This window comes from Clarias gariepinus, chromosome 7 (assembly GCF_024256425.1).
Source record: "Clarias gariepinus isolate MV-2021 ecotype Netherlands chromosome 7, CGAR_prim_01v2, whole genome shotgun sequence".
Taxonomy (NCBI): Eukaryota; Metazoa; Chordata; class Actinopteri; order Siluriformes; family Clariidae; genus Clarias; species Clarias gariepinus.
The window spans coordinates 16,879,663-16,906,103 of NC_071106.1; the positions used below are offsets into that span (position 1 = coordinate 16,879,663).

A 26,441-nucleotide genomic window follows, 5' to 3' on the forward strand; every position below is an offset into this window, starting at 1 on the left:
TGCCAACACCTTTCAACTACTATAACATTTTAGGGGCCCTCGGTCATTCAGGGGTCTTTGGAATCATTCTTGCTCTCTCCCCTTCCCCCCTTTAAGGCACTCCTGCTTATACCAGTTCATTTGGAACAAAAGCATTAGGATTCTATTGTGTGTGGTCAATAAAGTGTCTTTTGGAGAGAAAAAAACAAAGAAAGTATGTGAGGCAATGCTTGCAACAATTAAACTACAGTACAAATCCATGGACTCTGGCTGTTCTGTTGTTTTCACATAACCTACCTGTGAGGACCTGCGCAATATAATTGCACAACACTGAAAGCCAAGAGCACGAACACGCCCAGATCGCGTGCTCGTGGTCACGTGACGCTGGCGTCAGCACAGTCAAGTGACTGGAGCGGTTTGTCTGTAGTTAAAGCTGCCCTGTTGGGACAAGCACCCGGTTTAACTGCGTTGTTGTTTTTCGGTGTAGTTTTCCCTTAAACTAACAGAAATGAAGCTCGCCTGTGTGTTGCTCCTGCTTCTTGTTGCATGGACGAGCGATGCGGTTGTTAGGTGAGCTCAGCTCGGTGCTGTTTTTACTCAGCAGCGGATGGTGCTGTTGTTTGCTGCGCTTAGCTCGTTAGCCGGTCCGACTCGCACAATGCTAGCTGTATTGTTTGTTTGGAGGAGTGAGAGCCGATTAACTTATTAAGCAGTGTTTTGTTGCCCGCTAAATAATTTAGCTAACCACGGTTTTCGGCTTTCCTGTGTTAAGCTGTCTTGTGTTGCCGTGTGACTCAGCAGAGCTGTTCACTATATTTAGACAACAGGGACGCTACAGTGTTATTGTGTTGACAACAAGAGCAAGTTAATGTTTGGTAAAAAAAAAAAAAAGGAAAGTAATAACCACATTATTTTGTTGCTTCTATAGCGCCTTGTGTAAGAATAAGGCTTTGTGCTTCACAATATGTCAATAATTAACCATAGATTAGGTGGAACCTTCTATGCTTAGGCTCTCTTCTAGAGATATCTTTATATATGTCTCCAAATGTGTTGGTCGTTTTCAGTAAAACTTAGCCTGACCACAGGGGGGGAAAAAACACATACAGACACGCAGTGTGACAGAGTCAGACAGACGGGTAAAGAGAGCGAAGAAAACTGGAACTAGTTTTTTAATGATTTTAGGCATTAATCCTTCATTTTGCTGAGAAACTGCTTTTTCGCATAAGAATAGTTAATCCTGCTTTGTGATACTGATATGCTTTTGTTCAATGCCTGTTTTTTTTAATGTCTAATGTGAATTCAAGAGCCCAAAACTGGTCAGCACTATGAAACAGACTCTGTTTTTTATGTTTCATCTTGATCTTGATGTGGTGCCAGATGTATAACACCTAGACAATAATTTATCTTTATAAATACATCTTTAACTTTTTTTTTTCTCTTGCAGGATCCCCCTAACGAAGTTTCGCTCTATGAGGCGCACGTTATCCGATTCAGGTCGAACTGTGGAGGAACTTGTTGCCAAATCCCAGCACACAAAATACAACCTGGGATTCCCAACCAACACCGGACCAACTCCTGAAACTCTAAAGAATTACCTGGATGTAAGTGTGGCCCGTTTTTACCCTTTAAAAAAAACAAGCAATCATGGCTGATTCAGTGCTAGCCTTTAGCCTTTAACTCCTTAATTTGGCTTAATTATTTAAAAAGAAAGTAGGTGAAGAAAAAAATCTAACAAAGAAGATGCTTTTGAAAATTTGGTCTGCTTTACAAGGCATTGAAATGCTTTCTGAAAAACACACAAATGTTAAATCAGTCATGGGATGCTCTGTATAATGGTGCTGCTGTTACAGGAATGCTGAAAGTGTGGGTGAGAGGAAGTCACATCTCTGTGGTAGTGTCTTTTTTTCACAAGACATACAGGAAGGAAGTAATTCAGAGGTTTTATGTTTAAGGTGTCAGAAAAAAAAGATCATGTTTGGTATGCTTTAAGAAAATGCTTCTTCATGGCTGACATCTGCAAGAATGTCAGATGATATTTGGTCATGCTTGCTAATCATGAGACCTGGATAGTTCTGCTGTCCCAGCAAAAGGGGAAATATTGCAATCAGCTTTAGTTTTTAAAATAAAATAAAAAATGTATTCAAATTTATGAATTTTTGTATAATCCTTCAGCAAACGAATTTGTGTGTGTGTGCACATTTCTTTTCCTTTTAAAGGCGCAATACTACGGCGAGATAGGTCTTGGCACTCCAGTCCAGACTTTCACTGTGGTGTTTGACACTGGATCATCCAACTTGTGGGTGCCTTCTGTCCACTGTGCCTTTACTGACGTTGCATGCTGTAAGTTGTGTGTAGCGTTACTAAATTATTTATACTATTAGTCATCTTATTGCAACTCACTTTTGATGCTGATCTTACAGGGCTTCATCACAAGTATAATGGGGACAAATCCAGCACATATGTCAAAAACGGAACTGCATTTGCTATTCAGTATGGCTCTGGAAGTCTCTCTGGCTATCTTAGCCAGGATGTCTGCACAGTAAGTTTGTTGTTTACCGTATAGCCATCCATCTACCTACAACTTTCATTGTAACTGACTTTGGGAGAAATTTTGGTTCTTATAGTGAAAATATACACCACCTTCACCAGAGGTAGTTGCCTAACAAGCACCTTTGTGTGCATACTCACTTGCTTATCTTGTGTACATCTAGTACACAATTAAAATAGCCTCCACTAGATGGAATGTCATATGAAAAACAGCCTGTTCATGTTTTTTCAGGTCAAGCTGTAATGTCTCACAGTTTTATTCACAGTGCTAAACCCACCAACATTTTCATTCTGAAAGTTCTTAGGAAAAAAACAGATCTTTTGGTAGAGAATTTTTTCCCCCTCTTTTTAAAATTCAGCTACCAAAAGCAGTAGGAAAACTTGCAGTCGCAGTATTTCATAACAGTCCAGATATAATACTGTTTTTAACTTAAACAGCTTTAAAAAATATATATTATTAAAACTTTCTTTTTTTGTGAACACGGTATGTTGCTCCACTGCCTCAATTTATATATATAGATATAGATATATATAGATATTGATAAATAAGCAGCGGATATGCATGGTGGTAATCATGTGTACCAAATGTCGGTGACCATTTCTTTTTGGGCAATTAAAATGCTTCGGGTCTCAGGTACTCTATAGCTAAGATATAAAAAGTATGCTTCTAAGAAATAATTTGAGGGATAAAGGAAGAGAGGGAATGATATTTCCATTACAATAAAATATTTTTCAATTTTATTTGTATAGTACTTTTAACAATTGACTGTTAAATTGATAGTATAAATTGATATAATCTGTCTATCTATCTTTATACATACTGTATATACTATACATGCATATACTACAGGGTACCCGTGGCTCTGCACCATGCGAATGAAGTGTATAGTCACCTCGCTACTGCTCCTCTCACTGTTGCCAATATTTTTACCTCACAGTATGACATAAAATGTTATGACGACACTGACAACTGTTACACGGTGAGGGGTGCCCGCTACACTTGCCACCGGTGGCAGGGCAAGCAGAATTTCTTAATTATATCACATGCGTACACACACAAAATAATTTGAATATTAGTAAATTGTATTTTGGCCTAGTGGTAAATAAGTCAGGTACAGATCCTTGTTGTAAACTAGAATATTCTAGCTTTTACTAGAATATCAGCTTTTCTGTAAAGGCTTAAAATTGGAATATACTTCTTTGCAGGTTGGAGACATTGCTGTAGAAAAGCAGATTTTTGGCGAGGCCATCAAGCAGCCTGGAATGACTTTTGTTATTGCAAAATTTGATGGCATCCTGGGCATGGCCTACCCTCGCATTGCTGTTGATGGGGTTCCTCCAGTCTTTGACATGATGATGAGTCAGAAGAAAGTGGAGAAGAATGTGTTTTCTTTCTATCTGAATAGGTTTGTGTTGTTTGTCATCAGATTGTTTATAAAGTTTGGCATTAGCATGCATCAATGCTTTTGTATTAGAGTGCGAGCGCACTTAATTTTTAATAATCATGGTATAAGCATAATTAAAAGTGTTGTGTGTTGAAGTAAGTAACAGTTGTAGGTTAAATGTGCTGATTTCAAAGGGGGATGTTTTAGTAAAGATGTGTCAAAATACAAAAAAATCTTTTGCCCCATTAATCTGATTTGATTAGGAAAAGAATGGTCACATGTTTCTTCTGCATGCTTCTCTTGAATTTGGGCTGAATGGATAGGGGTTAAGCATAGTGATGTATGGAATTGAAAAACTCAAATTGTAATAGAATTGTGAAATTGTACTCTTGATATGTGACCAAGAAAATGGCTTGGTTTGTGTGTGTTTGCTTGGTAGAAACCCAGATACACAGCCTGGTGGTGAACTCCTCCTGGGAGGCACTGACCCAAAGTTCTACACTGGAGATTTTCACTACGTGAACGTAACCCGACAGGCATACTGGCAGATTCACATGGACGGGTGAGAGCGCATCGGTTATACTGATTGATGTTTCTGTCTTACGTCTTTCGGGGGAAGTTAGTGTGTTTTTGCAGATCTCAAGACAGGAACTGTCACGTGGACTAATCCTTGTGCAGGTTTCTCATGATCTTATGATTACGTACACTGCAGTTTTTTCCAGGCATGACTTCCTTCTGTTAGTTGTCAATGTAGTCTCTGTATTGTTCTCTTTTTCTGATGCTGCATGGTTAAATGGAAAGCTGCTGACTATGGCAGGCTTTTTATTACACAGAAAGAACTGGAAAGAACAAGAGAAGTGCTGACAATAAGATGTATAATAATATTTTATACATTTTATAATAGATGTAATACATCATTTAAAGATTGGCATAATGCAACCCAGCCAGGTCACTTTACATATGTAGCCTTTTAAAAAAATATTTTTTTCTTTCTTTTACTTATTCATTATCAGGGCTTGGTTTCCACAAATCTCTTCCACCTAAGACCATTTAAGTATGTTTAGGAAACTCAGTCATGTTTTGAGGCCTTTCAAAATCTGCTACATTATAAAGAGAAGTTAGCTGGTCTAAAACATAAGTCTGTTTTTCCCCAGTATGACCATTGGCAGTCAGCTGACTCTTTGTAAGGGAGGTTGTGAGGCCATTGTGGACACTGGCACGTCTCTGATCACTGGACCTGCTGCTGAGGTCAAGGCTCTTCAAAAGGCCATTGGAGCCATTCCCCTGATCCAGGGAGAGGTAAACCATCAGTGATATTAGAACTTTATTTAGTCATGCTAATTGTTTGAGGTAAAACTTGGAGATTGTTTAAATGTTGCTGAATTTGTAAAAGTATTTCAAACTAGCCTGGCCCTTTTCTAGAAATGTTGCCACCTGTTAATTAAATTTTTTTTTTTTTTTATAGTACATGGTGGACTGCAACAAGGTGCCTTCCCTTCCCACTATTTCTTTTAATTTGGGTGGCCAGACCTATACGCTGACAGGAGAACAGTACATTCTAAAGGTTGGTCACATGTGAACGTTATGTTGTTACATAATTTTGTTGTAAGCTGTGTCAAATGTATTTGTCATTGTTAAGAAACTGAAATCAAAGCATGTTCACTTTGAGTCACTGCAGTATGATTCATGTGGTTTTACCCAATATCAGGCCACATAGTCAATTTTCCTATGTGTGTGTTTTACAGGAGAGCCAGGGAGGTAAACAAATCTGTCTGAGTGGCTTCATGGCTCTGGATATTCCTCCTCCGTCTGGGCCCCTGTGGATTCTGGGCGATGTTTTTATTGGGCAGTACTACACCATGTTTGACCGTGATAACAACAGAGTGGGCTTTGCTAAGGCCATTTAAGCCCAGCATAATATAGTCTTGTCTTGTCTTTTTTAAAGTAGCAAAAAAAAGAAGAATGGAAATGGGTACAGAAAAAAACTCTAAATTCTCCACTAGAATCATATCAGCTGCTGTGTAATACCTGCTTAGCGATATGATAGTATTGTGTTTGCACTGTGCTTCTTTAGCTCCCTAATACTCCGTTTCAGTGAGCTTGAGAAGTTTAATAAATCAGGGAAAGACAAAGAAGAACTACACATGCTAGCAATGTAGTAATGATAGTTATGGTTTTAATTAGCAGTAGTTATGAAAGGATATATATGTTTTAATACATTTTAACAGGTTTCATGTCTGATTTTATTTAGCTATAGGTCTTTTTTGGAAATACCTCTGAGTAAAATTGGATAAATTTTTTAGGTTGATAAGCATAGTGTTCTGTCATGTTTCATTACCTGGTCATCTATAAAATTTAGTTTCTTTATGTGGCTTTAAGAAAAAGCTTTGTCTGCTGTGATTAAACATTGTGACCTGATTGTTACACAATTACACTGGTTATTATGGTAATTTATACTTTCTTTCAAAAAAAAAACAAACAACCTGTTTAAACAATAAAACATGAGGACTGTACAAATAAAACAGGAAATCGTTTTGATGTTTTCTTATTTTTATTGTAATGTTGGAAAAAATGGTCAAAGCTTTGTAAAGGAAATACTATTTACAGTCACTCTATGGTTATTTAATCAAATAGCCATATAATGACATTACATGAACATTGAGATAACGTTTAGGGTTTTGGGCATTTTTACCAAAAACAGGTTTTGATATCCAAACTATGATGAGATAAATATTATTTATTTACAGATAACTTTAAATTTACAACAGCCGCAATTTATAAACAAATTATTAGGCACACATTATTTGAACAAACATTTTAGGTTTGTCGTTCATATGGTGGACATTATAACAATTTTACCAAATAAATTTAATATTGCATGTTTTATTTCACATTTTAAGCTTATAGTACATTCTAAGTGCTTCTGAAGCTGCTAAGCTGTTTCTAATCTTGTGATGGACAGTTACTGTCCTTACTTCAGGCATCAAAGTATTTACAGAATAAAACCCAGAGGTTATCTCATGTGATCAGAGAGGAGACAGGAAAAGAAATGGAGTGCAGTGTGGAGGGCTCTGTGTATGTCTATTATTTCTATAGATGAAATTCCTTTTTTTTTTTTTTTAAATGACAAAATTAAAGATGGGTAGTGGAATTAAATTAAAAGGTGTAGCAGAAGATGAAATGTTAGTGATGTGCAGATGCTTTAAAATGGCAATTAAACATTTATTCATGTAAGCCTTAACCTTGAGTCTTCATAAATCAGACTCTGGCATATCTGGCATGTCAGCCATGAGATACCCGATGCTGAAGTGGCCATTGGCGGCGGTCTCTGCCTGACCTGTTGTGTTGCTCTGTTTACGGTATGTATTACTAGGTGACATTGGTGAAGGAGCCTCGCTTGGTGCTTTTCCTTTAAGGAGACTGGCGTCATCTCCGTCGTCCTCTTGCCTTGTTCTGTGAACACTCTCTTTAATGATCCGTCCCTTTTTGTAAGAGGTGGATGATGATGCACTGTTGTCCTTCCTGTCAATTAAGTTGCAACATCTCAACACCAACACCACAGGGACAGGCAAAAACGCAGCAATCACTAATGTGATGCAGACAGCCAGGCCCCATGGAGGATAGCTGAGGGCTTGGTCCTGAGCCTAAAACACAAACACGAATAACTACATTATTTAAAAGCAGCTTTAATCTGGAGTTATTTCTCATCCATTCAGCATTGTTGTATAGCAGGGATCATCAACTCCATTCCTTGGGGGACTGGTGTCCAACTCAATTTGCTGATTCTTCTGCTCAAACATAGCTGATTGAATGGATTACAAGCTGTGCAGGACACTTGCCCGTCAGGACTGGAGTTGAAGATCCTTAAAGGAGACATCCTCAAACACTTAAAAAAAAAAAAAAAACTTCTTAAAGGACCAACCAGCTCCTGGATCCAGGCTCTGTAGGTAGGAGGGCTCATACCCAGCTGGATGGCACTAGCAATCAGCAGGGCAAGGAGCAGCAGAGGAGTAACATACTTCCACATATAGTAATAAAAACGGAATGGAGTGAAGCCCAACATGTCCTTCAGATCCTCAAAAAACCTAGAGAGAGATAGACACAACCCAATTTGTCAGTTGAAAACTGAGTTATTTTGGCATCATCGGCTTGAACAGAGGATTAAATGCAAATAAATAGATAAATAACAATAAAAACAATTACTTGTACCAGAACATCTGCTTTATTTCTTATGACACATGTTGACACAGTGCTGTGTTTCCAGACTTTTGCAATAGGATGTTGCAAATAGTGTGAAAACTGTTTCCTCATTGTGTTTGTTTTACTTTGACTAGATGTAGAAATGGTCATCATTAACTCACGAAAACAGTTAACAGTTCTTCTCTAATATAGGAGTTCACTAATGGATATGATGGCACACGTCAACTGAAATGTTAATCAACCAAGGGCACACACAGAGAAAAACACACATTTTTACTTGCATGCAACATACTTTTCAGTGCCATAGACCCAGGCTACAGCCATGTTCTCCAGGAAGACTACGATGAGCAGGGGCAGCGTGGCAGAGTAGTCATCAAACATGGACACAAAGTAGTTGCCTGATCGCTGGACAAAGATTAAACCAAAACAGAACGCCAGCAAACAGCAGCCGACTATGAGAAAGCCAAAGGAAGAAGGTGTGAATGACCGTGCTTACTACACCATGAAATGTGCACATGTATGCCATACTGCGGTGTGCAACATACTGTTGTGTTTGACTCTGACCTGTCAGGTATTCCTTTCGCACTTTAAAAGTGTCCACCAGTGGTGTGATGATCCCCTCGATTGTGCCAAACATGCTGCCCAACCCCAGGTTCACCAACATGAGGAAGAACATGACTGACCAGAAGGGAGAAGCAGGAAAGTGGGTCATGGCTTCGGTGAAGGCAATGAAGGCGAGACCTGTGCCCTGCACCGCCTGAGAGAAAAGCAGCATGACCATTAACCAACTGCTTCATATCATATTATAGCATTAATGGAAAAGCTTTGGCTAAATGAACTGTAGAGAACAAACTTGGAATAGTTCTTTAAACATGCAGTGAAAAGCAACTTTTCTTTTTCAGGCAAAAAACAATCACGTTTATGCTTAGACGAGCCTACGGCCTGCTAACCAGTTAATTTATTTCATTTATTATCAATGTTACAAAAATACATGTAAATTAATAACGATGCACAAAGCTACACTTCTCTGACTCTGGATAACTGAGTAACAAAAAAAGCCACAATTGTTACTTAGAAAATAACTTTTTGGAATGTAAAGAAAAATACTAAATACAACTACAAAGAAAAACTAAGCTGAAGTTCCTGTCTAGCAAAAAGGTGAAAAAAAATGTAGCGACTGTAGTTTTTTTTGGGTGTCAACAGGAAATTCAAGCATCAGTCTACTGTAGCAGACACCAAGCACGCTATTTTCCACTGGTCCAAGTCATCAGTTTTGAAAATCTTATAGTCTGTCCAAATGTGTGCTGCTGTTTAGTCCTGAGCAGAATGTTTTTGATTGGACTCACAGACCTGCATTATAACACTCACCCCGTCATTCACTCACCCTGATTAACTACCTAAGAAACAAAGCTGCGACTGTTACTTTGAAAAAAAAAAAAAATATCACATGCTCACTCACTTCCTTAAATGAAGGAAATCTGAAGATTGTTTAATTACATAGTTTTTCTCCCATACATTCCAAAGCTCTCTGTGTCAGGTTGTTTTTTTTCATTAGTTCCTAATGGCTTTTATACAGTTAAACCTTGTGCTTACAGTAAACTGCTTGAAAGTGTGAGGAATAGCTTCAATTTACAATAAAAATTCAATCAAGTGAAATTCTTGATTAATGTAGTCAAATCTAGTCTTTCTTATAGGGTTATAATAAACCAACTATAGGATTATTAAACCTATTTGTACTTATTTGTACTAACATACAGCTTATCTCGCTCTACTGGCAGATAAATTTGCTCATTTTAAATGTTTATTTCTAGAAAGGAGCTAAATTATGTGTCAGTAGAATAATAATAGTTAATGCTTTACATTTAGTACAAAACATAGAAATAGGTTTAATACTCTTAGTAAGGTTTATGGAAATATGTTTAACATATTATTATATTAATATTTTATATATAATAATAATAATTTATAGTATACATTTAATATGTTTCTAGTAATACAATAGGTTTATAGTAATAATATTTTATTAATGGGAACTATATTACTTATAATATGAAATAATATATACATTCATCAGATTTATGGGTAAATTATCATTTTTTTGCAGTGGGGCATTAATAAGAAAGCAGCATTGAATTCTAATTAGCAAATTAACTGTAAAACTAAAAAACATGTACAACTTTCATTAAAACAGTAAGGGAGCATGTAAAGCTTTGCACTTTGATGTAAAAAAACAACAACAGCTGATTTATTTAGACTAAGTGTGACTGGTAAGAGTTTAAAGTAAAGATAAACCCTTTGGTCTTGTGCATCCAATGCACTGATGATTTGATCCTGATTCAGTTTTCTGTCCTTCTATTGTATCTATATAATAAAGCTGATAGGGCTAATGACTTAATGTGTTAAGATCGCAGGCTTGCCGCTTTAATTTAAATCAGTCAATTTGACAGACTTTTGTATGCAGACACTGGGTTGTGGGTGGGGCACTGAACAGCGAACCCCAGTATGGTTGGGTTTGTCTAGAGCTGAATCCCTGCTAGAATTTGCACAAGCCACCATCCTTGCTATTATTCATAAAATGTAACATTTGTTAATTATATCTATTTTGCTACTGTAGCTTTATGCCTGCTTTATTGACACTTTTTTTTAATATATATAAAACTTTCATAAATCTTAAATAACCTAAGATTATCAAATGAAGAATGAAGACTGCAATACCTTGCAAAAGTATATGGGGCAGTTCTAGGAGCATGCACATAAATTTTATCTAGTTATTATTAATTAATTTACAAAAAAAAAAAAAGTACCCATAATAAACATATGTTCACTATATTTTTGGTCCAACGAATGACTTTGAATTACAGCATGTTTTTCAGTGTAGACATTCTGAGTCTTACCTTGTTGAGCTCCTCATTGATATCACAGTTGTCCAGGCCCAGGCGAGGGTAATCGTCCTCCAGGATGCCACGGATGATGCTGGTCATCTGCTGGTAGTCTTCGGCGCTCACGTAACTTAAGTTGATGTGATGCGGTATTAAGTTAGCACTTAACTCGTTGCCCAGGTATCCGACAATCTTTTTAGTGTTTCTGGGATTTAATAAAACACACAGCAGATGTTGTTGGGTTTTCTAGGTCATAATCTTATTGACACTCTTGTGGAGACATTGATAAACTAAAGAATATGTATTTGAAAGATTTAAAGTACATCACATGATATTGGATTGGATGTAGGTTGTAAAGCATCCGCTTCATGTAATGTTAAATCGATTCGACCTACACAAGGTAAGCAACACTTGTGGCCATGTATTACTCTGTGCGATTGTGGACTCACATTTCAACACACTTGTTATTCATGATGCTAGCTTTAAAGCCGAGCACTGCGAACACCACCAGTGTGGCCAGCACAGACGTGAAGAAGTTGATGAAGGAGACGAGAACGGCATCAAAGTGGCAGTTGTTGTTGCGCTTGTTGTAACTGGAGAAGGCAATGACGCCACCGAAACCCAGGCCGAGAGCGAAGAACACCTGTGTAGCAGCTTCTCGCCACACTTGAGGCTCCAGCATGATTTCCAACTGACAAACACAAGCACAATTATTTTAGTCTCATCCACACTAGTCTTAGCCCTCTGCCGTATCAGATAACATGCAATAGAAAACTGATCTGATATAAAATGACACACTGTACTCTTTTGGTGTGGCATTGCCAACTAACACTAATAGACTGCTGCAATGTATTTTTATGTACTTTATCTGTAGTCTATGTATGATTATGACAAACACAAGGTTTCCCATGTTTCCCTGTACTGAAAAATACTCATGTATGGTAAAAATCTAGGGAAAGTTGTAAAGGCATTTTAAATCCATATTATTCTGTGGGTCTGATGGGATGTAGGTTACATGGAACTTCTGTAATAATACTGTCTGTAAAATAGTACTGACCAGTATGTCAGTATTCTTACTTTATTGCTCCAATGCAGTTGTTTGAAAATAACCTTACAAGGTTTCTAGTTAGATTAACTGTTGTTGAACCTCAAGTGAAAAGTTGCTTTTCTGTTGCACCACTTGGGAGCGCTGTTATTACACGTCATAGCAATGAGAACATGGTTTGCTCATCATCTGTGAAATTGTCAAGAGGTGTTTCAAGACCTATTTTTGGTAGAAGCTGGGACATTTCACCGTTTCTGACATAAGTTTCTACAGTTCAAATAAGGACATCATCCAAGAACATGCCAAATTATATTTTCAGAAATGAAACTTCTGCCAGGCGGCACAGTGGTGTAGCTGTTGCCTTTGCACCACCTGGGTTTGGGTTCAATTCCCGACCAGGCTCGATTCCCGTCTCTGTGTGCATGGAGTCTGCATGTTCTCCCCGTGCTTGGTGGGTTTCCTCCGGCTACTCCGGTTTCCTTCCACAGTCCAGAGACCATATATATATATATAAAGCCTTTACTACACTTCCTTGAGGGACCATGCACAATAACTGCACCCATAACCTAGGTATTTACCCCTTAAATGCAGAAATGATTAGCAATTCTTATACATAAGACATGTCGATTAGGCTTATTGGCATTCCCAAATTGCCTGTAGTGTGTGAGTGTGTGTGTGCCCTGCGATGAATTGGCACCCTGTCCAGGGTTTACCCTGCCTTGTGCCCTAAGCCTCCTGAAATAGGCTCCAGGTCCCCGCAACACTAAATACAGGATAAAGCAGTATAGAAGATGATAGAGTGAGTGAGTAAAACTTCTGCCACAACCTTTATCCCAACATTTTGCAAGCTCTTCAGATGAAGTTAAATGGCAGAAGCGACATATTTTAACCAAAGCAATTCTAATGTGGGTGTAATAAATTAATGTGACCTAGCTAGTCAGCTATCTTACAAGTATGTGCTATTAAATAATCATGGCTTCATTAGGGTCTAATTTCACTAGTGAAGCAAAAATACAGAATTTTGCCCTATCGTATTTAAAATATTAAAAGGAATAAAATACTCCAGGATACATTCCACCACCCTCTCATTAATTCATTTCCTATTAGTGCATGCTTAAGTATTTTATTCCTTAATTTTTTTAAAACAGCCTTGGTGATGTATGTCTCATTATTCCTAAGCTTTTGCTGCTAAAATAGGTTAGTTTGGACCGATATAAACACTGTAGGATGTTAATTCACCAACCTGGGTATTAACTGAATACTAGGGATTTTGATGTGTAAACATGTCTGTGGTAATCACACATACAGTGTATATCAGTGCATATAAAAACACTTCTGTGTTTCTTTAATATAACATTAATATCACAGTGTCATGTTGCACTGGTGAATGACGAGGTATCCGACAGGGCGCTGCCGTTTCCACAGCTACTGTCGCTGTTTTCCGGATATGCTCTATTAGGCCGAATAAACAAGCACATGGGGGAATTGGTAATGAACAATTTATCTTTGATTGTTGTAAATCAGCAATGTTGTTTGCATTAGAAGTTCAGCTTCATAAATTAATTGCACTTAACCGTTGTCCGTGGCTTAGTGATTCTGCATAAAGCTTACAAATTGTGTGTGTCTATGTATACATACACAGCCAGCTGGTGGCCTCTGTCTCTCACCTTAGGCGTGAACATGTGGATGATGCCGAGCACAGAACCTTTCAGTAGCAGGGCTCTCACCAGGAAACAAATCAGCACCACATAGGGGAAGAGGGAGCTGAAGTACATCACCTGCAGCCAATCAGAACACAGGGTGACATTACTTGCAATTAAGCTCCTGGAGAATTAAGTAGAATATAATAACCTTTTAACAGAAAATTATATGCAACTGGGAACAGTGATTACAAACAGGAACTGCTTTTATGTAAACTTAATTAAATCTTGTTTTGTATAAAAACGGCCCTTCATGGTCCTACTCTTTGACCTGACACTGCTGTAATACTAGAATAGTCCTGTAGAGGGCACGCCATCGTAGGCTGCCTGAAAAGCAATTCTTTTACATATAGTGGTGTATATACAGTCTAAGAAATTCTAGATTTTTTTCCTTTTAATTAAAATAAAATACATAATAACAGTAAAGAATAAAGACTTACAAATATTTAAAACAAAAAAAGCAAGTATTAAAGACTTTGCACCATTTTTAAGTACTCATTGTTTGATATTGACTGTTACTTTGCACAAAGGTTTGGTTTTCTTCTTTTAAACCATGCATTCAGAAAGTCTGAAATCTATGATACATCATGATAAAATTATTTTTTTTCACTGGAGTTGTTTAAATTATAAAATATATTTTATTTTTTTATCAATAGATATATATAATAGATACCCAAGTAACTATATACATTTTAATAAGCTTTGATACTTAGGTTAAGCAGATTATCCAACAAATACAGAATACTGTATGTAAATAACCTTTTGTGTGTATGAGTTTATGAGGGCCACCGTAAGTACGCCATATTTGAAACCACAATAATGTTTGCACATTCATACACACACAAATCCACCGCTACTACAGTACTGCCTGTATATCTTGAGTGACAGATGTCTCGTCCAATTAGCGGTAAGCATTTCATTCGCAATCTATACCTACCTTTTCCGGTTTGTATCGGACTGGTCGAGAGGTGCAATACAAATTAACAAAACGGAAAACAAATTAACAAATTCAAAACCAAATTAACAAATCCAAAAACAAAATAACAAATCCCCCCCCCCCAAAAAAACAAAAACAAAACAACAAAACTCCCCCCTCCCAAAAAAATAGTTTTGGGTTTTGTTATTTGGTTTTTAATTTGTTTTCCGTTTTGTTAATTTGTATTGCACTTCTCGGCCAGTCAGATATTAGTTATTTTGTTTTCCGTTTTGTTAATTTGGTTTTGAATTTGTTATTTTGTGTTGGGTTTTGTCATTTTGTTTTCAGTTTTGTTAATTTGTTTTGCACTTCAGGACCACCGTACTGTACAAAGAGTCTGTACTCTGGAATTCTGTGCACCCCAACAACCTCCCAACCCCCGCTGCTCATACTGTGTGATTAAGTACACTGAATAAATATTTTTCATTATCATTAATCAATCACTACATTATTATATATTTCAAAACAATACGCAAAACAATACGCAAAACAAACACAGGCTCAAAATGATATGATAACTCTATGGCTTAAAGCTCAAATCCTGTACAATTAACGCGCTATACTAGTTATTTCACTTAGAACACTCACCTTCCATTTTTCTCCCCTGACATTTGTGTAGTCTCTACCAAACATCGGACACCAACAATAAATCATGAATTGGATAGGTGCATGAATAAAGAGGTGTATCGAATAAATTGGTTGGAGTGTAGTTTCTATCATTTAGTCAGGTACTGTATACAGTTATATAAATATACTAACATGGCTCACAAAGGTAGGTTTTATTGATTTTTGGCAGATTCTACCAAACAAAGCATAGCTACAGTACCCAAGCTCAAAGAAGTTTATGCATTGTTTAAATTTTTATATAATTTAGGCAGAGACCATGGCATGCCACCAACTTAGAGGCAAGATTCATTCATTTATTATAACATAACATATAATAATAATTCTCAATATTTATTCTGTGATATATCTAAAGCAAATACTCTGGAAATAAAGGAGAAAATATGGCAACTCCCAACTAACTGCATGAAAAGAGTTCACAGTTCACCAGCACTGACTCATATGAGTGGACTTTTCATATCAATCTGTTTAAATAATCTACTGTCTCCTAAACCCCAAGTTTCCCTCTCACAGCATACTGTACTTGTGGCACATTAACGTGCCAATGCATTGTTCACTTTGCCTGAGAGAACAAGGCGCGAAAAACCATGGCAACCTGCACGTTTTTTTTTGGTCCTCTTTTTAGCACACGCCCTCCACACTTGTACAGAATGTCAAGAGAAAAGCACCTCCACGTTTTCTTCTTAAAATACGCTTTGGTGGAAACTCTGAATGGAACATTAATATTCTTTTGTTGTTAATCTTCAAAGCCCTCGCTGATCCCATTCAGTTTCCAGCAGAGTCCAGGCACAGTGTTTGTCCGCCATGCTGTCTGACTGAGGCCCATGCTGAGGTGCAGAGGCCATGGTCACACTGTAACAAGTGGCCTAGGAGGACATGAATAAACCATGCTTGTTTTCCAGTATCAGTTGATGATTCAGCTGTGGGTTCTGGCGACATCACACAAGTTCCTCCAAAATAAAAACAAATAAAAAATAGCTGCAGACTTTAACGCGTGGGACTGGACTCTATGTGAGACAACATTAGAGATGAACTGAAATAACTGTCTTGGTGAAAAAGTGAAAATCAGGACACAAAGTGCCAGAAATCAATATGAACCATTTTCCAAGGTAATATAGAAAATTATGAATTTTCTAATAGAGAATTATACTGTTAAAAAGTCACTTTGGGAAAAAGAAGCACACTTCTAAGTCATTTGTCTAAGTCATTTGTCTATTTGTGTTAACTATGTTTCAGCGTATCAGCAGTTCAACAAACATAGGTCTTACCCGGCTTCATATTTGAGCTAAGACTTTGCTGCTGCCTTTAAATTGGGCCAAAATAAGATTCATCAGAGGAGCGGATCCAAGTGGACAAGATTTTATCCTGTAGTATGCAACAGCTGCTCACAAAATCCATCTATACTGCCAGCTTCCTCCATTTAGGAAGGAAGTTTAATCATGTTAAAATTGGTTATCAGCTCATACCTACTAAAACAACAGTAATTGGTGATTTATTAAAGACAGCCTTCAGTGAAAGAAAGCATCCCGCATTGGCTAGTCTGACAGACAATACTAAAGTGGAAAAGGATGCCATATCTCCACAGCACAGAGAGCTGCACAGATTAAACCCCAAAGTAGAACTGCCAATCCTGATGAATTCAACTCCCTCTCTGTTTGCTTTGATTTGTTTGATGGCCCAAACCTAATCCAGATCCTGGCATCACATTTACCCTTTGACATAGTAAATTAAAATAAATGATAGGGATAAATGGAATGGCTTTTATTTAGATGATCCTTTTGCTTCTATATGTCTGTCACAAGACAAGAGAAAACGTAAAATTGGGAAAGGAGAGAGGTCAGGAGAACAGCCTAGGGTTAAGCCAAGCCACACTTACATGGATCATGTAATGAACTGAAGACATTGTTAATGAAATTACCTGAAAAGACCAAGCAAAATAAAAGGTCACATTGCCACAACTGAATATTTCATCATGGTATTTGCTACTGCCTTATTAATGGTTTTATTATTGTCTGTTTTCTAATAACAGCCATTTTTTATTATTAATTTGGTACATTTGCTTATATTGTTTTTTTTAATTATTTTAATACAAAGTAACAAACATTGTATTGGTAGTAAGAAGTACTATATAAATATATAAGAATATATAAGAAGTACAGATAGGTTTATATTTCTAATATATTTTGAAAACTTGTATATTTTGTTCTACTTTCTTGTCTATATTTATTTATTTCTTGCCTCTTTTCTATTTTTCTATTTCTCGTTCTTATTTCTTGTTAATTGTTTTTTTTTTTAGGTCTCGGCGGTCGTCTAAGCATTTCACTGCATATCGTACTGTGTATGACTGTGTATGTGACAAATAAAATTTAAATTTGAATTTAAATTTTTTTATTTTTAAGATGTTAGATTTTTAAAGGATTTGTTTTATTCTTAGGACTGTGATCGTAAGGGTTCTTAATCCTAAAGCACATTTCTAGTATAAAGGAATAGTAGAAGGTATACATGTATTTGCAGTCTACACATGAACATAAAGCTGTGTGTCCTTTCACACTGATGTCCTGTACAACATAAGGCGCCACTACAGGTTTTCTCAGTCATGTACACTGTTCTTCATCTCTTACCTTCCCTGAAGACTGAATGCCTTTGATCATGGCCAGACACACCATGGACCACGCAGCCAGCAGGCACAATGTCATCTTCCAGTTAAGTCCTCCGCTCTCATTGATGGAGTCAGATATATCCAGAGCCTCACGGTACCAGTAGTAAGTAGTGGCCGAGCTTTTCTCACACTCAGGTACCACATCTAGACATAACAGTGGAGCTGGATTAGGACTTGTGCCTTATTCGACCATATACTGTTATCACTCTGCATACATGGATATATGAATTTAAAAAGAACAGAAAACATTTGGTCACTGTCTCACAGGCGGTGGTCTTGTTTTTGACCAGTGGACACTCGTGCCAGGGCAAAGGTGATTGAAAGGACTGCGAGAAGTAAAACAGGCTCCACCCGATGATGACATTGTAATAAAGGGCCACAAAATAGCACACCTGTCAGGGTATAGAACACATGTAAGAGCAATGTAAATGGACAAGATGCAGCCATCCAAATCCTTCTTTACCCACTTTAATAATTAGCTTCATTAGACCACTGCCTTTCAGGCAATGGCCTTGTTTGCCTTTACCAATTTTAATCATTAACTTGATAAAAAAAAATGCAAACAGGATGCACTTTTCTATGGAAAGGAAAACTTTTATACTAAACTAACCACACAGCTGGCAAAGCCGATGCCACCCAGTCGAGGGCTGATGTAGTTCCAGACACCGATGCTGCCGCGACGGATGCGCTGCCCCACAGCCAGCTCTAAGAAGAACAGCGGGATCCCAATCACCACAAGCAGGATGAGGTAGGGCACCAGGTAGGCTCCTACAAACCCACAGTAGAATGTTATAGAAAGTAAACAAGTAAAAGTAAGTAGGTAAGGTCTGCTGCTGCTGTTAAACAATGAGTAAGTAAGTCAGGAGGTAAGTAAGTAAGTAAGGAGGTAAGTAAGAAAGTCATTCAGTAAGCAAGTAGGTCAGTCAATAGGTAAGTAAGTAAGTAAGTAAGTAAGTAAGTAAGTAAGAAGGTTAGTCAGTAAGTCAGTCAGTAAGGGTGTATGGAGGTAGGTAAGTAAGTAGGCAAATAACTAAGTAAGTAAGCACAGTAGGTAAGCGAGAAAGTAAATGCTGTTAAACAATGTTTTTTCAGCTAGGCTGAAATAACTGTATGGTGAAGCAAAGCAGATATTATACCATCATTGGCAAAGCAAAGAATAGTCCTTTGTGTAATGCCCTAAGCAAACGACATTGAACACACAGTGTGTTAAAATTAATAAAAAGACTTAGCTGTTGCTGAAGCTTACAGCATGAGTGACACACAAATGACACTCTCTTTCTTTTCTTGTGTCTCTGTATAGTATCTACATGCCTCAGTCACCACTATCTCATTCAGAAGGTTACCTCTATTTGCATCACAGCTGACATGGTTTCAGTCTAGTGAGTATTCTTCCGATCGAGTTTCAGTTGTACTGTAATAGCAGGAACTCGTTTCCCACAATGCAAAAAATAACACTAATTAGTTGAAATATATGATGCGTTTGTCTAATAAATAAACTATTGTTAGAATATGCAAATTGCTGTGGTATAAGGGCAATACAACAATACATGGCATGCTCTTATATGGAAACCTCAGAGTGGGATGGGCATCACATCAAACTGTAATTCAGCCTAAAACAAGAAAATAAAAACACATCTGAACTGTCACACTAGGAGTGTATTTAGGAGTCTTAAAGTTATTCTAAATCATTTGTGGGTTTTTTGATCAATGTGTCAATTATTTTAAATTCACATTTGTGTTGTAGGTGACATTACAGTCGATGTTTTAAAATACCTTAACGCATCTAAATAATGGTAATGATAAACTTACAGAGATTGGATTAACACCATTTCTCAACGATACACAATATAAAATTCTAATGAGTACTTTTTGTTCTTATTACACATCATGAATGCATCATGATTTCAGTTAAGGTGACCTGTGACTAAGGGCAGATGAAAACTCATGACAAGCATATATTCAATCTAATGCTCAAAAATAAATAAAAAATCATCATATTGTATTTCTAATAACTAAGATCATTTGTATTGTTGTGCTGTGACCGAGAGCAGGGTTGTGCTAGCCTGTTAGCTTGTTAGCAGCTAACAGGCTAGCACATGTGTCTGGTGTGACCGCGAGCAGCGGTAGCTTACTGAAAGCACACACTCAGAGACAGACAGGCTTACTCAATGCCACACACACTGCCCTGGCCTCTTTAATCTAATTACAGACCAGAGCAGCAGGACAGCCACACTCACTTATAATGACCTGGAAAACATGAAACGGACCCTACACTGATTACCACTGCGGTAGCTCATACACCAAAAAATGTCTTTATGAGCTGACTTTACTTGTACAACCGGATGGAAATGCGTGTGCCTAAATTAAAAACACCGCAAGCAGACAGTCAGTAACTATAAATCACTTATATACAGAATGGACCTGTTAAGAAGGCATGAGTAAGCACGCCATAACTGCTGTGTGTTGCTATTAGAGACACACCTTGCTTTGGAAATATATTAACCTATGGCACAAGAAAACCTTGTTTTTGCCCTCTTGCCCTTAAAGGGCCAGTGTGAGTTTCTTACTGAATTTGTCCGTATTCAAAAGACTATACACACTTGTTACCAGTAGAATGTTAAGAGATTCAAAAAACATTTTAAAAACATTTTGTTTCTAAAACACCATGGATGTCCGTTTTTCTCCAGAAAGGGCCAATGTGTGCGCAGGTTTCATTCCAACTAAAAATCCATAAATCATTATTTCCTGAAAGCCAAGTTCAACTGATTAAAAAGGAGGATCAAGTTTGGCTAACTGGAACAAAAATCTTCATTCACAGTAGCCCTTTAAGCACAAGATTGGACACCTTGATAAACAGCAACGACTTAAATAGGAACACCTGTACTGTACCTATTGCCTGTACTTGTAGCTCATTCATTCAGTTTTCAGCCACTAATGTGACAGCAGCAACACAAAAAAGGTATACTGATAAAGAGTGTATGTTAATCTTCACATCAAACAGAATGTGGAAAAATATGACTTTGGCGACAGCATTTTTGCTGATGCAAGATGAACTGATCTGAGTCTGCTTTTCTGCTTACCACAGTTGTAAAGAGTGGTTACTTGAATTACTGTAGCCTTCCTGTAAACTGAAAATTGCCTCGTTTGGGTGGAATGTGCAGTGACACGTGATGCTGCTGAGTATTTCCTACATTCTCTTTACTTTAGATACAGTAAAAACTGGCATTGCAGCCTTTTTATATGTAGCATAACAACACATATAAGTAACATACTATGGTGCATACTTCAAAGTAAAGAAAAGATTTTTGTTTTCTATTTAGCCAAACCCCTGATTAATTAAGATTTATTGCTACAGTTAAGCAGCAATGTATAAGTGAATCTAACACTGTTAAGCCAATGCTAACAGAACTGGTTTTACAGTATACGTAAGATTTAAGATTTTCGGTGTGACATATAGTCACATCATACTGAATGACATCACAATGAGTAACATCATAGACATTGGGTACAGTAATGTTTTTTTTCCAGCTTAACATAAAATTCACTCTATTTTACAATTATGTCATAATGGTATTGGTATGTCCCTTTTAAGTGCATGTTAACATGCTTACAAATCGCGTGGGAGGCGAAGGCACGGGTGCTTGCGCCCACTCATTTTTGTTTTCAAGCAAACTCATCTGTTTGCTTGAAACAACGTTGCAATTTTGCATTATCGATGTTTTGAGTTCACATGGGCTGGATTTGTTGGTGATCCTAATGGTGCAGGTGCAACATACAGCATATGCATAGTGAAAATTATTCAGATCAATGAGATCTAAATGTGTACTGGGTTTGACATTTATACATGCAAGTGCGTATGAGATATGCAGCAAAATCTTCTGTGACGGTCCAGGACCCAGACTGTCAAGTGTCTTAATGGCAGCAGATTATAATATGTGTGTTGGTTTTCATGAATTTTTGAGCATGTTATGACCTTCTAAAAGGCTGGGATTATTGAAAAAAAGCAATATTAATATAAGATTATTAGAAAAAACAATAGGGCCTTGCACAATATGACATCCGCACTATGAGACATCAACACTATCATAGCAAGGCAATGACATCATAGTCACTGCACCATCAAAGTCACTACTACATCTTGCTGATGTTATAGTGCTTGGGCCCTAATTCAATGGAGTGAGTTCATCGATCACTTGTTAAGAGTTTGTATGAAAATTCAATACTGTAAAGATTAATAGAAAACTCCAGCCTGAGCCACACTAAACATGACATAAAAACATAAAATATTTTATATAAAAATATTTATGCTGTACTTAAAAAATCTGTGTATGCGGTTAAATGATTAGATAACTCAGTAACTGATTGATTGATTCATTCATTCATTTCTTTGGTGTTCATGTAAGATATAATAGTTAAAACACTATGAGACTTAAAATACAACCCTTGTTGGTTAACTTACCACCTCCATTTTTCTGGCACATATATGGGAATCTCCAGACGTTGCCAAGGCCCACTGAGAAGCCCACCTGCGCGAGGATGTACTGGAGCTTGCTGCTCCATGCAGGCCTCTCCTCGACTTCGTCTTCCTCCTCTTCGGGATCATCAGAACCTTCCTCCACATGGCGCTCCTCACAGCCGGCTGCCTTTAGCACGCTCACTGCGCTCTCCTGAAATGGCTCGTCACATGCATCCTCGTTGGAAAGAAGATCTTTAGCAGACTCAGTGACATCATCGTCAAGCTCTCTCTTGACGGATCTGCTGTTTCTGGGCATTTGATAAGTCAATCGTTCCTAAGGGGTGAAATGTCTTCTTTTTTTTTAGATGAGGACAAGGAGCGTGCCTGAACAACCTTAAATCTCTTTAATGTGCTTCAAATGAAATATTATTGAGATCTTGTGGAGTGAGGTGATATTTATGGCCTCATTGTTACTTGACAGGGCTGTTCGGATAAAGAATAAAGAATAGTGAAGTCTTTATGCCATATAGTACACACAATATAATTTCATTTACATATTCATCTCACACTGAGAAATGGTATGGGAAAGGTATTAAATTTACCTTTGTTATAATTATTATAAAAATACCTTTGTCATTAGGTATTCTCATTGAGGATACATTTTTGTAAAAATTTGAGTCTTTACTTTTTAGCTAAAAATCTTCTATACATTTAATAATAAGTTAGAATGCATAATTCAGGGCTTTTGCGAGGCAAATCAATCAAATCAACAACCCAGCAAATTAGCAATACAATAGTACAATTCAATAAAATCTTTCCTATCTCAAAATAAAAAGAGGTATATGGTGTTATATTTACCAAAACATTGTCCTGGTCTGTGATTAATGCTAATACGTAATAGTATCCCTTTTGTTGGTTTAACGTAAAAGGGGCCATGTTGTTAGTTTAACGTAATAGTTTCCCGTTGTCACGACAACATTAACGCAAACGCTCTTTCAGCAGGTGAAATTCTCCATGTTCTTTTAGAGGCATCACTTTAGATGCCACAGGAACGCTTTGGGAAGAAGGAGAACGCGACGCAGCTGGTTTGCCACGCGTTTTCCGACGTGACATGTGGACATATATTAAAATCAATTTCTTTATTTAGTTTATTTATGAAGATTTTTCTCTTGTATTTATTGTTTTTCACCTGTAGATTTTTAATGTTGAACATTGGAGCTGTTTGGGTTCACAAGCAACAATTTGCAGGCAAACAGTGCCATTATTTTTGCACTAACTTGTAACGTACTTTAGATCTTTTTGACACTTATGTGATGTACATTGCTTTAAAGTTAGAGTTGCTTTGGTGTAAGCATCTGATTGCAGTCAAACAGTGGCATTTTTTTACTAGGTTTGAATGTATTTTGTCTCAGACTGCATTAAACGTAAATGTACGTTGCTTGTTATAAGCTAATTTATAAGCTATTTTGATAAAAATCATTTTCTTATTACCAATCTTTCTGGACTTTTGCCCTTAAAAAGAAATCAGATCCGGAGTTTGAGAATTTCTGGTGTAATTCGACATTAAGAATCACTGATATAAGTCCATTTAGAACTTTGCAATGTATGGCTCCACACTGTGTTCCTCTTATTAGCCAATAACTGGAATCCGAGCCTACAATAGGCTCAGAGCTGATGGAAAATGGATAGCTAAAGATTGGAAACATTTTTTCTAAATTTTAAAGTTAGTTTGACTTGTATCTTTATCATTTTATGTATAGCTCCGCTGTCATAGGACTAACTGATAATTGCATGAATGAGCACAGGGGTATGTACAGGTGTTTTTTTTCTTCTTTTTTTTTTAATGACACCAGCCCAAGAAAACAAATATTTTTAACTTATGGTTTTGGTTAGAATAGGTGTTCTCACTCCGTCACACCCTTTTTTTTTTTTTTTTTTTTTTTTATAAAAAATTGTATAGTGTTAGTGAACTGAAACGAATTCAATGCATGTTATACAGTATGTGAAACAAATTGCGTCCTGATATAGTAACATTGACTAGATTTTTTCCCTGCCGAATCTTTCAGTTCAATTATTGTCCACAAAAAAAAAAAAAAAAAAAAAATTGTCTTAAATTGAAATGTTTGCCCTATATGGGGTTGATTCATGTTTGAGATCAATGCTTTAAAAGCCACATATAAGTTCACACTACATCCACTTTCCCAGGTAATAGATACAGGCTGTATACAACGTACGAATGATGCACCTTTGATGATGATGATGATGCAACTCAATCAAAAAGAACAAGTACAGTTTTGTACTTTAAGTACCAAACAAATTAGAATATAGCCTCACACGATACAACATAATTATATTAAAATAATCTATGCAATAATTATACGAATATTTCATTAGAATTATATAAAACACACAGCTCGTTGGTAATGGTCACGTGCAGCTGGGCAGTATAAGAATGCCTTAGACAGTACGTCGTTTCAGTATCACGCGCCGAATATGTTAGTCTGAAGAACCTGATGCTGTATAGTTTTTTTTTTATTTTAATTTTAATTCCAGCCTGTGTGTGTTTTGACATTAGGACTATCTCGTCGTAAGGTTTGCTCGGAAAATGAGCGCAATTCACCCGCGCGTTAATAATTGAGCCTCCCCTCAACACACGAGGTCATTTGCATAAGAACCCAAACACGCACAGTGATTGGTCAGTCCTTTCCCGGCGGCTACATAAAGAACATAATGCATTCGTATTCGGAATATCTACGACACTTTACTATACAATAAATAACGCTTATTTTTGAATCGGGTATCAGTTTATAATACGACTGTTCAGATTTTTATGTTCCACAAAATGATCCCGTAGTATGATAAGGCATGGCACACCAGGCTTCTCCTGTTCTCCATCTTTGTGATTAATAAAGATCTCTTTTTAGTGGAATTAACCCTACATGAATAAATAAGTACACATTTCCTATATTCCTTCATATACATTTCTGTGTAACTCCCAAATAGAGAATACCCGATCATTTCATTCTTTGCCTATAGAATGCCAGTGCCCAGACATGTGGGGTGTTTCATCATACACTGCACTGAGTCTGCATGCGCATCCATCCCTATCTGGCTGAAAAGAAATACATAATGTGGCAATAAAAATGATAAATAAAAATATGTAAAATACACATTGTTACCTTTTTCTGGATCAAGAAATGGTCAAGAATGTTCTCGTTGTCCTATATACAGTAAATATTGAGCGGTAAATTATGATGCTCGGCGCGCACCTTATACTGCCTCTCCCCTGTAGGATTCAGATGGAACTGCTGCTGCTGCTGCCGGTCTGAGTCTCGCGCAATGGTCTTGACTGACAGCTATATCCTCACGACGCTGTAGGGGTGGCCTGTTATTTAAAACACCCACAACGAAAAAAAGTTAAATTATTTTGGGCATGGCTATATAAGTAAAAAACTAGTATGTTCGACTGTATTTAAATAAAGAGTTAAAGCATGTCTTTACTGACATTCTGTTTAGTGGAACGATATTTGTAAACGTATAAACCCCCAAAAAATGACTAAGAATGGTTCGGGTTACTACAGAGGGCCGTGTGCAACACTGATGTGTAATTAATCCTGTACGAAGGAGGGTATTTATTTATTTGATTACTGAAACGTAATATATATATATACATATATACAATATAAATGTCTTACAAATATACATTCTTAAAAAAAAACGGTTGCCTTTTCAGTTCCTCGGATTTTAGCTGCTCCTTCCCGCACAAAACGGGGCGCGCGCATTACCCGGTGATTACAATACATAGAGCATGTGTATTTCATATGAAATGGCGCGTGCGTGATGTTCTTATACTTACAGTATGTCCGTGTTTATTTTACAACCTAATAATAAACATATCAATATCATTTTGGATATCTTTATTAATATTAAACAAATATGATTTTCTTTTTTAATTTATTAAATGAACCTTACATATTGTATTTCAGAAAGG

At 37.0% G+C, this 26,441-nt stretch overlaps 2 protein-coding genes across 2 annotated transcripts; one reads left to right on the forward strand and one right to left on the reverse strand.

Moving 5' to 3' along the window:
- The first annotated feature begins 384 nt into the window (after positions 1 to 384).
- Positions 385 to 5,874, forward strand: ctsd (cathepsin D). Its single transcript, XM_053500035.1, has 9 exons — positions 385 to 549; positions 1,424 to 1,580; positions 2,196 to 2,319; positions 2,400 to 2,518; positions 3,733 to 3,932; positions 4,351 to 4,473; positions 5,066 to 5,210; positions 5,377 to 5,475; positions 5,657 to 5,874. The coding sequence occupies exons 1-9, from the start codon at positions 488 to 490 to the stop codon at positions 5,816 to 5,818; spliced, it is 1,191 nt and encodes a 396-aa protein (XP_053356010.1). The 5' UTR covers positions 385 to 487; the 3' UTR covers positions 5,819 to 5,874.
- A 569-nt stretch (positions 5,875 to 6,443) lies between these two features.
- Positions 6,444 to 25,785, reverse strand: slc6a15 (solute carrier family 6 member 15). The gene is made up of 12 exons (XM_053500034.1): positions 25,630 to 25,785; positions 22,454 to 22,933; positions 18,605 to 18,762; positions 18,260 to 18,386; positions 17,957 to 18,138; positions 13,703 to 13,813; positions 11,440 to 11,681; positions 11,006 to 11,195; positions 8,676 to 8,868; positions 8,404 to 8,563; positions 7,834 to 7,996; positions 6,444 to 7,555 (listed from the first exon to the last, which is right to left on the reverse strand). The coding sequence occupies exons 2-12, from the start codon at positions 22,764 to 22,766 to the stop codon at positions 7,163 to 7,165; spliced, it is 2,232 nt and encodes a 743-aa protein (XP_053356009.1). The 5' UTR covers positions 22,767 to 22,933; positions 25,630 to 25,785; the 3' UTR covers positions 6,444 to 7,162.
- Positions 25,786 to 26,441: the final 656 nt, after the last annotated feature.

Excerpts from the sequence above, each read along its gene's own strand:
- ctsd (XM_053500035.1), top strand. The coding sequence starts at position 488 with ATGAAGCTCGCCTGTGTGTTGCTCCTGCTTCTTGTTGCATGGACGAGC. Across the intron at positions 2,320-2,399 it reads CTTTACTGACGTTGCATGCT|GGCTTCATCACAAGTATAAT; the intron begins GTAAGTTGTGTG and ends CTGATCTTACAG. Across the intron at positions 4,474-5,065 it reads TGGCAGATTCACATGGACGG|TATGACCATTGGCAGTCAGC; the intron begins GTGAGAGCGCAT and ends GTTTTTCCCCAG.
- slc6a15 (XM_053500034.1), bottom strand. The coding sequence starts at position 22,766 with ATGCCCAGAAACAGCAGATCCGTCAAGAGAGAGCTTGACGATGATGTC. Across the intron at positions 18,763-22,453 it reads GTGCCAGAAAAATGGAGGTG|GAGCCTACCTGGTGCCCTAC; the intron begins GTAAGTTAACCA and ends GTGGGTTTGTAG. Across the intron at positions 7,997-8,403 it reads TGGGTCTATGGCACTGAAAA|GTTTTTTGAGGATCTGAAGG; the intron begins GTATGTTGCATG and ends ATCTCTCTCTAG.